A 13,816-nucleotide genomic window follows, 5' to 3' on the forward strand; every position below is an offset into this window, starting at 1 on the left:
TCTATCTAGTTGATGGAGGGTATGCAAATACTCCATCTTTTCTTGCTCCATACCGAGGAGCTCGGTACCACTTGAAGGAATTTGGGGCTGGACATCGAAGACCACAGAACCCGAAGGAGCTCTTCAACCATCGCCACACACTTCTGAGGAACCATGTGGAAAGGGCTTTGGGGGTGCTTAAAAAGTGCTTCCCCATTCTCAAAGTTGCCACGTTCCACACACTGGAAAACCAAGTAAAGATACCTATAGTTGTTGCCATCTTCCACAATCTAATCCGATCACTTCATGGTGATGAGGATTGGTTAGATCATCAGCCGGATAATATTGATCCATCAAACTTTGTTGCTCTACCAAGTGGTGATCAAATGAGTGACCCAGGCACTACACAAGGCAATGCTTTAAGAGATACCATCGCCCAAGAAATGTGGGCTCAATACCAACAACATCTAAATTAGTATTTTCGTGGTTGAATAAGTTGTAATAATTTAATTAGTAGTATTGTAACATGTAAAACAACACTTTAAGTTAGTAGTATTGTAAAATGTAATAAGTTTTTTCTTTAAAAAGCTATGGTTGGAAAAGGCTCCCCAAGGTTCAACATAGGTGGTTCCCCAAAGTTGCGTAGGTTCATTCCTACAACAAGTGCTACTAAAAAGAAGACTTCTCCTAAATGCAGTGGGGCAAAAAAAGTGGAAGTTCTCCAAGAGGTATTGTGTTCAATGTTTCTTCATGCTTTCTTGTAAGTTTTGTATTACTGATGTGTGACCATTGTTTATGTAGTAGTGAAACAAAGAGCGGATTGGAATCCAGGCCTTGAGAGGTCTCTTGTTGACATTCTCCATGAATTTAAAGATAGTGGATATAGAGGTGACAATGGTTGGAACTTCGAAGGGTGGAATAGAATGGTCAAGGAGTTTCATGTGAGGAACAAGTATGTCTCCTTTACAAAGTCTCAAATTCAGGATAAAGAAGGTCAGCTGAAGAGAGACTACAAGATGCTCAAAGCAGCAAAGCAACAGAGTGGGTCCACCTGGAATGAGAAAAGGAATATGGTTGAAGGACCACCAGCTTTGTGGGAGAATCTCATGGTGGTAAGTTGATTTCTTGAAATTCAATTATCAAATTAGTTATGTAGGATAACCTTATAATTATAATCTCGTATTTGATCAATGTTTTTTTAATTGTGCAGACATTTCCTAAAATCAAGAAGTTTAACAACAACAAGGCAGCCTTCCCGCTCTTTGATGCTTTGGGAGAGCTTTATGATGGTGTTAGTCGCCTAGAGGGGGGGGGGGTGAATAGGGCGAAACTGAAATTTACAAATATAAACACAACTACAAGCAGGGTTAGCGTTAGAAATATAAACGAGTCCGCAAGAGAGGGCGCAAAACAAATCACAAGCGAATAATGAAGTGTGTGACACGCGGATTTGTTTTACCGAGGTTCGGTTCTTGCAAACCTACTCCCCGTTGAGGAGGCCACAAAGGCCGGGTCTCTTTCAACCCTTCCCTCTCTCAAACGGTCCCTCGGACCGAGTGAGCTTCTCTTCTCTAATCAAAGCCGGGAACAAAACTTCCCCGCAAGGGCCACCACACAATTGGTGCCTCTTGCCTTGATTACAATGGAGTTGTGATCTCAAGAACAAGTGAGAAAGAAAAGAAGCAATCCAAGCGCAAGAGCTCAAATGAACACGGCAAATCACTCTCACTAGTCACTAGGGTTTTGTGTGGAATTGGAGAGGATTTGATCTCTTTAGTGTGTCTAGAATTGAATGCTTAGCTCTTGTAGTAGTTGAGAAGTGGAAAACTTGGATGCAATGAATGGTGGGGTGGTTGGGGTATTTATAGCCCCAACCACCAAACTTGACCGTTGGCTGGAGGCGTCTGCTCGATGGCGCACCGGACAGTCCGGTGCACACCGGACAGTCCGGTGCCCCTGCCACGTCATCACTGCCGTTGGATTCTGACCGTTGGAGCTTCTGACTTGTGGGCCCGCCTGGGTGTCCGGTGCACACCGGACATGTACTGTTTGATGTCCGGTGCACCAGTATGGGCGTGCCTGACGTCTGCGCGCGCTGCGCGCGCATTAAATGCACCGCAGGGAGCCGTTGGCGCCGCAGGGAGCCGTTGCTCCGCTGTCACACCGGACAGTCCGGTGCACACCGGACAGTCCGGTGAATTTTAGCGGAGCGGCTGCCACGTGAACCCGAGGCTGGCGAGTTCCGGAGACCGCGCTTCCTTGGGGCACCGGACATGTCCGGTGCACACCGGACAGTCCGGTGAATTATAGCGCGCCGGCTTCCGAGAATTCCCGAGGGCGAAGAGATTGAGTCTGAGTCCCCTGGTGCACCGGACAGGTACTGTTCACTGTCCGGTGGCACACCGGACAGTCCGGTGCGCCAGACCAGGGGTGCCTTCGGTTGCCCCTTTGCTCCTTTATTGAATCCAAAACTTGGTCTTTTTATTGGCTGAGGGTGAACCTTTTACACCTGTATAATCTACACACTTGGGCAAACTAGTTAGTCCAATTATTTGTGTTGGGCAATTCAACCACCAAAATTATTTAGGAACTAGGTGTAAGCCTAATTCCCTTTCAATCTCCCCCTTTTTGGTGATTGATGCCAACACAAACCAAAGCAAATAGAGAAGTGCATAATTGAACTAGTTTGCATAATGTAAGTGTAAAGGTTGCTTGGAATTGAGCCAATATAACTACTTACAAGATATGCATGGAATGTTTCTTTCTTTATTTAGCATTTTGGACCACGTTTGCACCACAGGTTTTGTTTTTGCAAATTCTTTTTGTAAATCCATTTCAAAGATCTTTTGCACATAGTCAAAGGTAAATGAACAAGAGTTTGTAAAGCATTTTCAAGATTTGAAATTTTCTCCCCCTGTTTCAAATGCTTTTCTTTTTGACTTAACAAAACTCCCCCTAAAAGAGATCCACCTCTTAGTGTTCAAGAGGGTTTTGATATACCATTTTTGAAATACTACTTTCTCCCTCTTTTGAACACAATAGGATACCAAATGATAAATACTTTTGGAAAGCACTAAGTTTTTGAATTTGGTGGTGGTGGTGCGGTCCTTTTGCTTTGGGCTCATTTCTCCCCCTTTTTGGCATGAATCGCCAAAAATGGAATCATTAGAGCCCTCTAAGTGTTTTTCTTCCTCTTTGGTCATAAATGAATGAGTTAAGATTATACCAAAGATGAAGTACAGTCCTTTTGCTTTTGAGCTTTTACTCTCTCCCCCAAGGATGAAGTCCTTTTCTTTAATGCTCATTTCTCCCCAAGGAATAGAGAGTTGCTCGGAGTGATGGCGAAGCATGAGTTACGGAGTGGAAGCCTTTGTCTTCGCCGAAGACTCCAATTTCCTTTCAATATACCTATGACTTGGTTTGAAATAGACTTGAAAACACATTAGTCATAGCATATAAAAGAAATATGATCAAAGGTATTCAAATGAGCTATATGTGCAAGCTAGCAAAAGAAATTTCTAGAATCAAGAATATTGAGCTCATGCCTAAGTCTGGTAAAAGATTGTTCATCAAGTGGCTTGGTAAAGATATCGGCTAATTGATCTTTAGTATTAATGTAAGAAATCTCGATATCCCCCTTTTGTTGGTGATCCCTAAGAAAATGATACCGAATGGCTATGTGCTTAGTGCGGCTATGCTCGACGGGATTGTCGGCCATTTTGATTGCACTCTCATTATCACATAGCAAAGGGACTTTGGTTAATTTGTAACCGTAGTCCCGCAGGGTTTGCCTCATCCAAAGCAATTGCGCGCAACAATGACCTGCGGCAATGTACTCGGCTTCGGCGGTGGAAAGAGCGACCGAATTTTGCTTCTTTGAAGCCCAAGACACCAAGGATCTTCCCAAGAACTGACAAGTCCCCGATGTGCTCTTCCTATTAATTTTGCACCCCGCCCAATCGGCATCCGAATAACCAATCAAATCAAACGTGGATCCCCGAGGGTACCAAAGCCCAAACTTAGGTGTATAAGCCAAATATCTCAAGATTCGTTTTACGGCCGTAAGGTGTGATTCCTTAGGGTCGGATTGGAATCTTGCACACATGCAAACGGAAAGCATAATGTCCGGTCGAGATGCACATAAATAAAGCAATGAACCAATCATCGACCGGTATACCTTTTGATCCACGGACTTACCTCCCGTGTCGAGGTCGAGATGCCCATTAGTTCCCATGGGTGTCTTGATAGGTTTGGCATCCTTCATCCCAAACTTGGTTAGAATGTCTTGAGTGTACTTCGTTTGGCTAATGAAGGTGCCCTCTTGGAGTTGCTTGACTTGGAATCCTAGAAAATATTTCAACTCCCCCATCATTGACATCTCGAATTTCTGTGTCATGATCCTACTAAACTCTTCACATGTAGACTCGTTAGTAGACCCAAATATAATATCATCAACATAAATTTGGCATACAAACAAGTCATTTTCAAGAGTTTTAGTAAAGAGTGTAGGATCGGCCTTGCCGACTTTGAAGCCATTAGCAATAAGGAAATCTCTTAGGCATTCATACCATGCTCTTGGGGCTTGCTTGAGCCCATAAAGCGCCTTAGAGAGCCTATAAACATGGTTAGGATACTCACTGTCTTCAAAGCCGGGAGGTTGCTCAACATAGACCTCTTCCTTGATCGGTCCATTGAGGAAGGCACTTTTCACGTCCATTTGATAGAGCTTAAAGCCATGGTAAGTAGCATAGGCCAATAATATGCGAATTGACTCAAGCCTAGCTACGGGTGCATAGGTTTCACCGAAATCCAAACCTTCGACTTGTGAATACCCTTTGGCCACGAGTCGAGCTTTGTTCCTTGTCACCACACCATGCTCATCTTGCTTGTTGCGGAAGACCCATTTGGTTCCTACAACATTTTGGTTAGGACGTGGAACTAAATGCCATACCTCGTTCCTCGTGAAATTGTTGAGCTCCTCTTGCATTGCCATCACCCAATCCGAATCTTGGAGAGCTTCCTCTACCCTGTGTGGCTCAATAGAGGAAACAAAAGAGTAATGTTCACAAAAATGAGCAACCCGAGATCTAGTAGTTACCCCCTTATGAATGTCTCCGAGGATAGTGTCGACGGGGTGATCTCGTTGGATTGCTTGGTGGACTCTTGGGTGTGGCGGTCTTGGTTCTTCCTCATCCTTCTTTTCTTGATTATTTTCATCTCCCCCTTGATCATTGTCATCATCTTGAGGTGGCTCATCTTCTTGATTTTGCCCTTCATCAACTTGAGCCTCATCCTCATTTTGAGTTGGTGGAGATGCTTGCATGGAGGAGGATGGTTGATCTTGTGCATTTGGAGGTTCTTCGGATTCCTTAGGACACACATCCCCAATGGACATGTTCCTTAGCGCGATGCATGGAGCCTCTTCATTACCTATCTCATCAAGATCAACTTGCTCTACTTGAGAGCCGTTAGTTTCATCAAACACAACGTCACATGAGACTTCAACTAGTCCAGTGGACTTGTTAAAGACCCTATATGCCCTTGTGTTTGAGTCATAACCAAGTAAAAAGCCTTCTACAGTTTTAGGAGCAAATTTAGATTTTCTACCTCTTTTAACAAGAATAAAGCATTTGCTACCAAAAACTCTAAAGTATGAAATGTTGGGCTTTTTACCGGTTAGGAGTTCATATGATGTCTTCTTGAGGATTCGGTGAAGATATAACCGGTTGATGGCGTAGCAGGCGGTGTTGACCGCTTCGGCCCAAAACCGGTCCGGTGTCTTGTATTCATCAAGCATGGTCCTTGCCATGTCCAATAGAGTTCGATTCTTCCTCTCCACTACACCATTTTGTTGTGGAGTGTAGGGAGAAGAGAACTCATGCTTGATGCCCTCCTCCTCAAGGAAGCCTTCAATTTGAGAGTTCTTGAACTCCGTCCCGTTGTCGCTTCTAATTTTCTTGATCCTTAAGCCGAACTCATTTTGAGCTCGTCTCAAGAATCCCTTTAAGGTCTCTTGGGTTTGAGATTTTTCCTGTAAAAAGAATACCCAAGTGAAGCGAGAATAATCATCCACTATTACAAGACAATACTTACTCCCGCCGATGCTTATGTAAGCAATCGGGCCGAATAGATCCATGTGGAGTAGCTCAAGCGGCCTGTCGGTCGTCATGATGTTCTTGTGTGGATGATGGACTCCAACTTGCTTCCCCGCCTGGTATGCACTACAAATCCTGTCTTTCTCAAAATGAACATTTGTTAATCCTAAAATGTGTTCTCCTTTTAGAAGCTTATGAAGATTCTTCATCCCAACATGGGCTAGTCGGCGGTGCCAGAGCCAACCCATGTTAGTCTTAGCAATTAAGCAAGTGTCGAGTTCAGCTCTATCAAAATCTACCAGGTATAGCTGACCCTCTAACACTCCCTTAAATGCTATTGAATCATCACTTCTTCTAAAGACAGTGACACCTACATCAGTGAAAAGACAGTTGTAGCCCATTTGACATAATTGGGAAACAGAAAGCAAGTTGTAATCTAAAGAATCTACAAGAAAAACATTGGAAATAGAATGGTCAGGAGATATAGCAATTTTACCCAATCCTTTGACCAAACCTTGATTTCCATCCCCGAATGTGATAGCTCGTTGGGAATCTTGGTTTTTCTCATATGAGGAGAACATCCTTTTCTCCCCGGTCATGTGGTTTGTGCACCCGCTGTCGAGTATCCAACTTGAGCCCCCGGATGCATAAACCTACAAAACAATTTTAGTTCTTGACTTTAGGTACCCAAACGGTTTTGGGTCCTTTGGCATTAGAAACGAGAACTTTGGGTACCCAAACACAAGTCTTGGAGCCCTTGTGTTTGCCCCCAACAAATTTGGCAACTACCTTGCCGGATTTGCTAGTAAGCACATAAGATGCATCAAAAGTTTTAAATGAAATGGCATGATCATTTGATGCATTAGGAATTTTCTTCTTAGGCAACTTAGCATGGGTTGGTTGCCTAGAACTAGATGTCTCACCCTTATACATATAAGCATGATTAGGGCCACAGTGAGACTTCCTAGAATGAATTCTCCTAATTTTGCTCTCGGGATAACCGGCAGGGTACAAAATGTAGCCCTCGTTATCCTGAGGCATGGGAGCCTTGCCCTTAACAAAGTTAGACAAGTTCTTAGGAGGGGCATTAAGTTTGACATTGTCTCCTCTTTGGAAGCCAATGCCATCCTTAATGCCAGGGCGTCTCCCATTATAAAGCATGCTACGAGCAAATTTAAATTTCTCATTCTCTAGGTTGTGCTCGGCAATTTTAGCATCTAGTTTTGCTATATGATCATTTTGTTGTTTAATTAAAGCCATATGATCATGGATAGCATCAATATCAACATTTCTACATCTAGTACAAATAGATACATGCTCAACAATAGATGTAGAGGGTTTGCAAGATTTTAATTCTACAACCTTAGCTTGTAATATGTCATTTTTAGTTCTAAGGTCGGAAATAGTAGCATTGCAAACATCAAAATCTTTAGCCTTAGCAATTAAATTTTCATTCTCTAATCTAAGGCTAGCAAGAGATGCATTCAATTCATCAATCTTAGCAAGCAAGTCAACATTATCATCTCTAAGATTGGGAATTGAAACATTACAAACATGTGAATCAACCTTAGCATTTAAGATAGCATTTTCATTTCTAAGGTTGTCAATCATCTCACGACAAGTGCTTAGCTCACTAGATAATTTTTCACATTTCTCAATTTCAAGAGCATAAGCCTTTTTAACCTTAACATGTTTTTTGTTTTCTTTAATTAGACAATCCTCTTGGGAATCCAAAAGGTCATCCTTTTCATGAATAGCACTAACCAATTCATTCAATTTTTCCTTTTGAGCTATGTTAAGGTTGGCAAAAAGGGAACGCAAATTATTTTCCTCATCACTAGCATTGTCATCACTAGAGGATTCATATTTAGTGGAGGATTTAGATTTAACCTTCTTTTTGCCGTCCTTTGCCATGAGGCACTTGTGGCCGACGTTGGGGAAGAGGAGTCCCTTGGTGATGGCGATGTTGGCGGCGTCCTCGTCGTCGGAGGAGTCGCTTGAGCTTTCGTCGGAATCCCATTCCCGACAAACATGGGCATCGCCGCCCTTCTTCTTGTAGTATCTCTTCTTCTCCTTTCTTCTCCCCTTCTTGTCGTCGCCTCGGTCACTGTCACTAGATATAGGACATTTAGCAATAAAATGACCGGGCTTACCACATTTGTAGCAAACCTTCTTGGAGCGGGACTTGTAGTCTTTCCCTCTCCTTTGTTTGAGGATTTGGCGGAAGCTCTTGATGACGAGCGCCATCTCCTCATTGTCAAGTTTGGAGGCGTCGATTGGTTGTCGACTTGGTGTAGACTCCTCCTTCTTCTCCTCCGTTGCTTTGAATGCAACGGGTTGAGCTTCGGATGTGGTGGCATCATCAAGCTCGTTGATCTTCCTCGATCCTTCGATCATGCATTTAAAACTCACAAAATTCCCGATAACTTCCTCGGGGGTCATTTTGGTATATCTAGGATTACCACGGATTAATTGAACTTGAGTAGGGTTAAGGAAAATAAGTGATCTTAGAATAACCTTAACCACCTCGTGGTCATCCCACTTTACGCTCCCGAGGTTGCGCGCTTGGTTCACCAAGGTCTTGAGCCGATTGTACATGTGTTGTGGCTCCTCCCCTTTGCGAAGTCGGAACCGACCGAGCTCCCCCTCAATCGTTTCCCGCTTGGTGATCTTGGTGAGCTCATCACCTTCATGCGCGGTCTTGAGTAAATCCCAAATCTCCTTGGCGCTTTTCAACCCTTGTACCTTGTTATACTCCTCTCTACTTAGAGAGGCGAGGAGTATTGTTGTTGCTTGAGAGTTGAAGTGCTCGATTTGGGCCACCTCATCCTCATCATAGTCCTCATCCCCTACGGATGGTACCTGCGCACCAAACTCAACAACATCCCATATGCTTTTGTGGAGCGAGGTTAGATGAAATCGCATTAAATCGCTCACCTAGCGTAATCTTCACCATCAAAAGTTGGTGGTTTGCCTAATGGGACGGAAAGTAAAGGTGTATGTTTGGAAATGCGAGGGTAGCGTAAGGGAATCTTACTATACTTCTTGCGCTCTTGGCGCTTAGAAGTGACGGAGGGCGCATCGGAGTCGGAGGTCGATGTCGATGAAGTGTCGGTCTCGTAGTAGACCACCTTCCTCATCCTCTTGTGCTTGTCGCCTTTCCAATGTGGCTTGTGGGAAGAAGATTTTTCCTTCTTCTCTTTGTGGTGAGAAGAAGATTTCTTCTCCTTCCCTTTGTTGGAGGAGCTCTTCTTCTTTTCCCTCCTTTTGGTGCGGGACTCTTCCGATGAAGTGCTCCCGTGGCTTGTAGTGGGCTTTTCGCCGGTCTCCATCTCCTTCTTGGCGTGATCTCCCGACATTACTTCGAGCGGTTAGGCTCTAATGAAGCACCGGGCTTTGATACCAATTGTTAGTCGCCTAGAGGGGGGGGGGGTGAATAGGGCGAAACTGAAATTTACAAATATAAACACAACTACAAGCAGGGTTAGCGTTAGAAATATAAACGAGTCCGCAAGAGAGGGCGCAAAACAAATCACAAGCGAATAATGAAGTGTGTGACACGCGGATTTGTTTTACCGAGGTTCGGTTCTTGCAAACCTACTCCCCGTTGAGGAGGCCACAAAGGCCGGGTCTCTTTCAACCCTTCCCTCTCTCAAACGGTCCCTCGGACCGAGTGAGCTTCTCTTCTCTAATCAAAGCCGGGAACAAAACTTCCCCGCAAGGGCCACCACACAATTGGTGCCTCTTGCCTTGATTACAATGGAGTTGTGATCTCAAGAACAAGTGAGAAAGAAAAGAAGCAATCCAAGCGCAAGAGCTCAAATGAACACGGCAAATCACTCTCACTAGTCACTAGGGTTTTGTGTGGAATTGGAGAGGATTTGATCTCTTTAGTGTGTCTAGAATTGAATGCTTAGCTCTTGTAGTAGTTGAGAAGTGGAAAACTTGGATGCAATGAATGGTGGGGTGGTTGGGGTATTTATAGCCCTAACCACCAAACTTGACCGTTGGCTGGAGGCGTCTGCCCGATGGCGCACCGGACAGTCCGGTGCACACCGGACAGTCCGGTGCCCCTGCCACGTCATCACTGCCGTTGGATTCTGACCGTTGGAGCTTCTGACTTGTGGGCCCGCCTGGGTGTCCGGTGCACACCGGACATGTACTGTTTGATGTCCGGTGCACCAGTATGGGCGTGCCTGACGTCTGCGCGCGCTGCGCGCGCATTAAATGCACCGCAGGGAGCCGTTGGCGCCGCAGGGAGCCGTTGCTCCGCTGTCACACCGGACAGTCCGGTGCACACCGGACAGTCCGGTGAATTTTAGCGGAGCGGCTGCCACGCGAACCCGAGGCTGGCGAGTTCCGGAGACCGCGCTTCCTTGGGGCACCGGACATGTCCGGTGCACACCGGACAGTCCGGTGAATTATAGCGCGCCGGCTTCCGAGAATTCCCGAGGGCGAAGAGATTGAGTCTGAGTCCCCTGGTGCACCGGACAGGTACTGTTCACTGTCCGGTGGCACACCGGACAGTCCGGTGCGCCAGACCAGGGGTGCCTTCGGTTGCCCCTTTGCTCCTTTATTGAATCCAAAACTTGGTCTTTTTATTGGCTGAGGGTGAACCTTTTACACCTGTATAATCTACACACTTGGGCAAACTAGTTAGTCCAATTATTTGTGTTGGGCAATTCAACCACCAAAATTATTTAGGAACTAGGTGTAAGCCTAATTCCCTTTCAGATGGTAAGTGAGAGCACCTAGAGGGGAGGGTGAATAGGTGATCCTATAAAATCAAACACTAAATAGCCACAAACTTGATTATCAAGGTGTTAGTGAAATCAAGTGGCTAAGGAACGCGCTAGTGCGAACAAAGTAATCATAATAAGCAACACACGAGACACGCGATTTTTATCCCGTGATTCGGCCAAGTAACACTTGCCTACTTCCACGTTGTGGCGTCCCAATGGACGAGGGTTGCACTCAACCCCTTTCAAGCGATCCAATGATCAACTTGAATACCACGGTCTTTTCCTTTAGAGAATTTTTCCCGTTTGCGAGGAATCTCCACAATTTGGAGTCTCCCGCCCTTACAATTGAGATCACAAAGAAAGCACAGAGTAAGGTTGGGGAGAGCAACACACACAAGACTCAAATCCACAGCACAACCACGCACACAAGTCACGACTTGAGCTCAAAACACAACACACGGAGTTTGCAACTCAAATGAAGCTCAATTCGCTAGCACGGAGAATCAAATGCGTGGAGTCGGAGTCTGGGAGTCTTAGAATGTTTCGTGAAGGCTTGGTGTACTCCTCCATGTGCCTAGGGGTCTCTTTTATAGCCCCAAGGCAGCTAGGAGCCGTTGGAGGCCAACTTGGAAGGCCAAACTTGTCTTCTGTCGCATATCTGGCGCTGGCGATGTCCGGTGCGCGATCTCCTTCCATATCTGGCGCATCCGACCGTTGGTCCTCGAGGTTGGTTGGCACACCGGACACTGTCCGGTGTGCCCAACCGACCGTTGCTGCGGGCCACGCGTCGCTCGCGGATTGCGCAGCCAACCGTTGGCGCTGGCGACCGATGGCTCACCGGACAGTCCGGTGCTCCACCGGACAGTCCGGTGAATTATAGTCGTACGCCTCCGTGTTTTCCCGAGAGCAGCCGGTTCACCGTCGGCCAGCCTGGCGCACCAGACACTGTCTGGTGCACCACCGGACAGTCCGGTGTGTCTGGCCAGAGTTGGTGTTGGCTGCACACAGCCAACTCTTTTCCTTTTCTTTTGTCACTGTTTCTAGCACTTAGACAAACACATTAGTATACAAAATAATATACTAAGTCTAGAAACATACCTTATGCTTTGATTTGCACTTCTCACACATTTTGCTCATAAGTACTCAATTAATGTGTTGGGCATCTAATCACCGAAATACTTATAGAAATTGCCCAAGGGCACATTTCCCTTTCAATCTCCCCCTTTTTGGTGATTTATGCCAACTCATCCAAAATCAACAAAAAGAAGTGCAACATCAATGCAATTGAAGACCAAATTATTTTTGCTTATGATTTGGCATATTTGGATCACTCTTTGCCACCGCTTGGTTTGTTTTTGCAAATCAAATTATTTTTCCTATTTCTAAGTCAAACACACTTGTTTGGGCAAACACTAGTAAGAATGTGATCATCAGTGACAATTTTCTAGTGACACTGGTGACTTCAGTCACAGATTGATACATTTCTATGACCAAATTTACATCTTCATCAACAATTACAAGTGACGAAGATTAGACTTGAATATTCATGACGAAAATGAAAGGAACGTCATAGACACAAAGTTTGGACGCAACAAATTCGTCACAAATTAGATTTGATATCGTCATCGCTAATTTGCCTTGATTGGCTGACGTAATGATGAAATAAATTGGTCACATATGAGTTTTAGTAAAAAACGCCCCACGTGTACACACCACTTGACGGCGTGTGATCCTTGGCCTACATGGGCCGCAGTTTTTTAGGACACAGCGACGCGGCCCCGGCCCACCAACTGTTTGCAGCGGCAGAAGCTGATGGAGAAGAGCCAAGATTTGCAGGAGTTCTTGGAGATTCAAAGAAGGCACTTAGTCCGGGTTCTAGCCATTCAAAATTTTCTTTTATGGTGAGGATGTTGTATATGAAGTCTCGTTATCGAATCAGCAATACAACATTTTCAGCAATGATGAAGCTGATGTCCGATGGATAACCAAACAGTGAGTTGCCAAAATCATATAATGAGGCCATGAAATATCTTAAAGAATTGGGCCTTGGATACGAAAACATCCATGTGTGTAAGAACAATTGTGTGTTGTTTCGGAATGTTAATGCTAAATTGAATGAGTGCCCAGTATGCAAGGAGTCTAGATGGAAAGATGAAACTGGTTTGAAGTGGGTTCCACATAAGGTTTTGAGGCATTTTCCACTGTTGCCAAGGTTGAAAATAATTTTTGCTTCAAAACAAACTTCAGAGGAAACACAATGGCACAAGAAAGTAAGAATAGTCTGTCATTCTGCCCTCCCCCGTTTCGCGCAGAAAAAAAATCAAACTGTGGCTGCTCAGGGATCGAACCTTGGATCTATTGAGCAAAATGCCTAGCCTTCCAACCTCTAGCCAACATGACTCATTTTGAATTGTGTACAACTTCAACTAAGACATCTTTTGTGTTTAACTCGCCATCCACTCTGTATGCTCACTGAGTCTAGAAAAACATTTATAGCTTGGCCCCTGAGCTTTCTGAAATTTGGGACGCAGTCCAGGAAATAAAGAAAATAGGGAAAATGAGTTTAGAAATTGATTTTTAGTTTAAAAATAATTGCAGAAACCCATTTAATTATGGAAATTTCATATTAAATCCAAATGAGTTCATTCCAATTTCTATAATTCTATAATATTATTTTTTATCACATAATACCTCTGTTTTGTCATGAAAACAACAATAAAATTGATTTTCTAATTAATCCTATATCAAATACATAGAAACTTTGGAAATTCGTAACTTCCCCATTTTAATTCTACCAAGTGCCAAAAAACTCCCCCTTTTCCCCATAATCAACAATTCTCTCCCATAAGAGATCAAATTTTGCAATAAGAGTATTTTGGACAAATCACAAACTCTAACTCTACTGTTTTCAAAATTCTCAAGTGGTTGGCTGATCCAGTTTCTTTGGCCTTAGTTTCTCCCCCTTTGACATTAAGCACCAAAACGGGATCATTTTTGGCC

The 13,816-nt window shown here is 44.4% G+C and overlaps 1 protein-coding gene across 1 annotated transcript; it reads left to right on the plus strand.

The window, feature by feature from the left end:
* Nucleotides 1-785: 785 nt before the first annotated feature.
* Nucleotides 786-13,191, plus strand: LOC118473466 (uncharacterized). The gene is made up of 3 exons (XM_035962848.1): nt 786-1,091; nt 1,190-1,270; nt 13,129-13,191. The coding sequence occupies exons 1-3, from the start codon at nt 903-905 to the stop codon at nt 13,189-13,191; spliced, it is 333 nt and encodes a 110-aa protein (XP_035818741.1). The 5' UTR covers nt 786-902.
* The last annotated feature ends 625 nt before the right edge of the window (nt 13,192-13,816 follow it).

Source organism: Zea mays, chromosome 9 (assembly GCF_902167145.1).
Source record: "Zea mays cultivar B73 chromosome 9, Zm-B73-REFERENCE-NAM-5.0, whole genome shotgun sequence".
Taxonomy (NCBI): Eukaryota; Viridiplantae; Streptophyta; class Magnoliopsida; order Poales; family Poaceae; genus Zea; species Zea mays.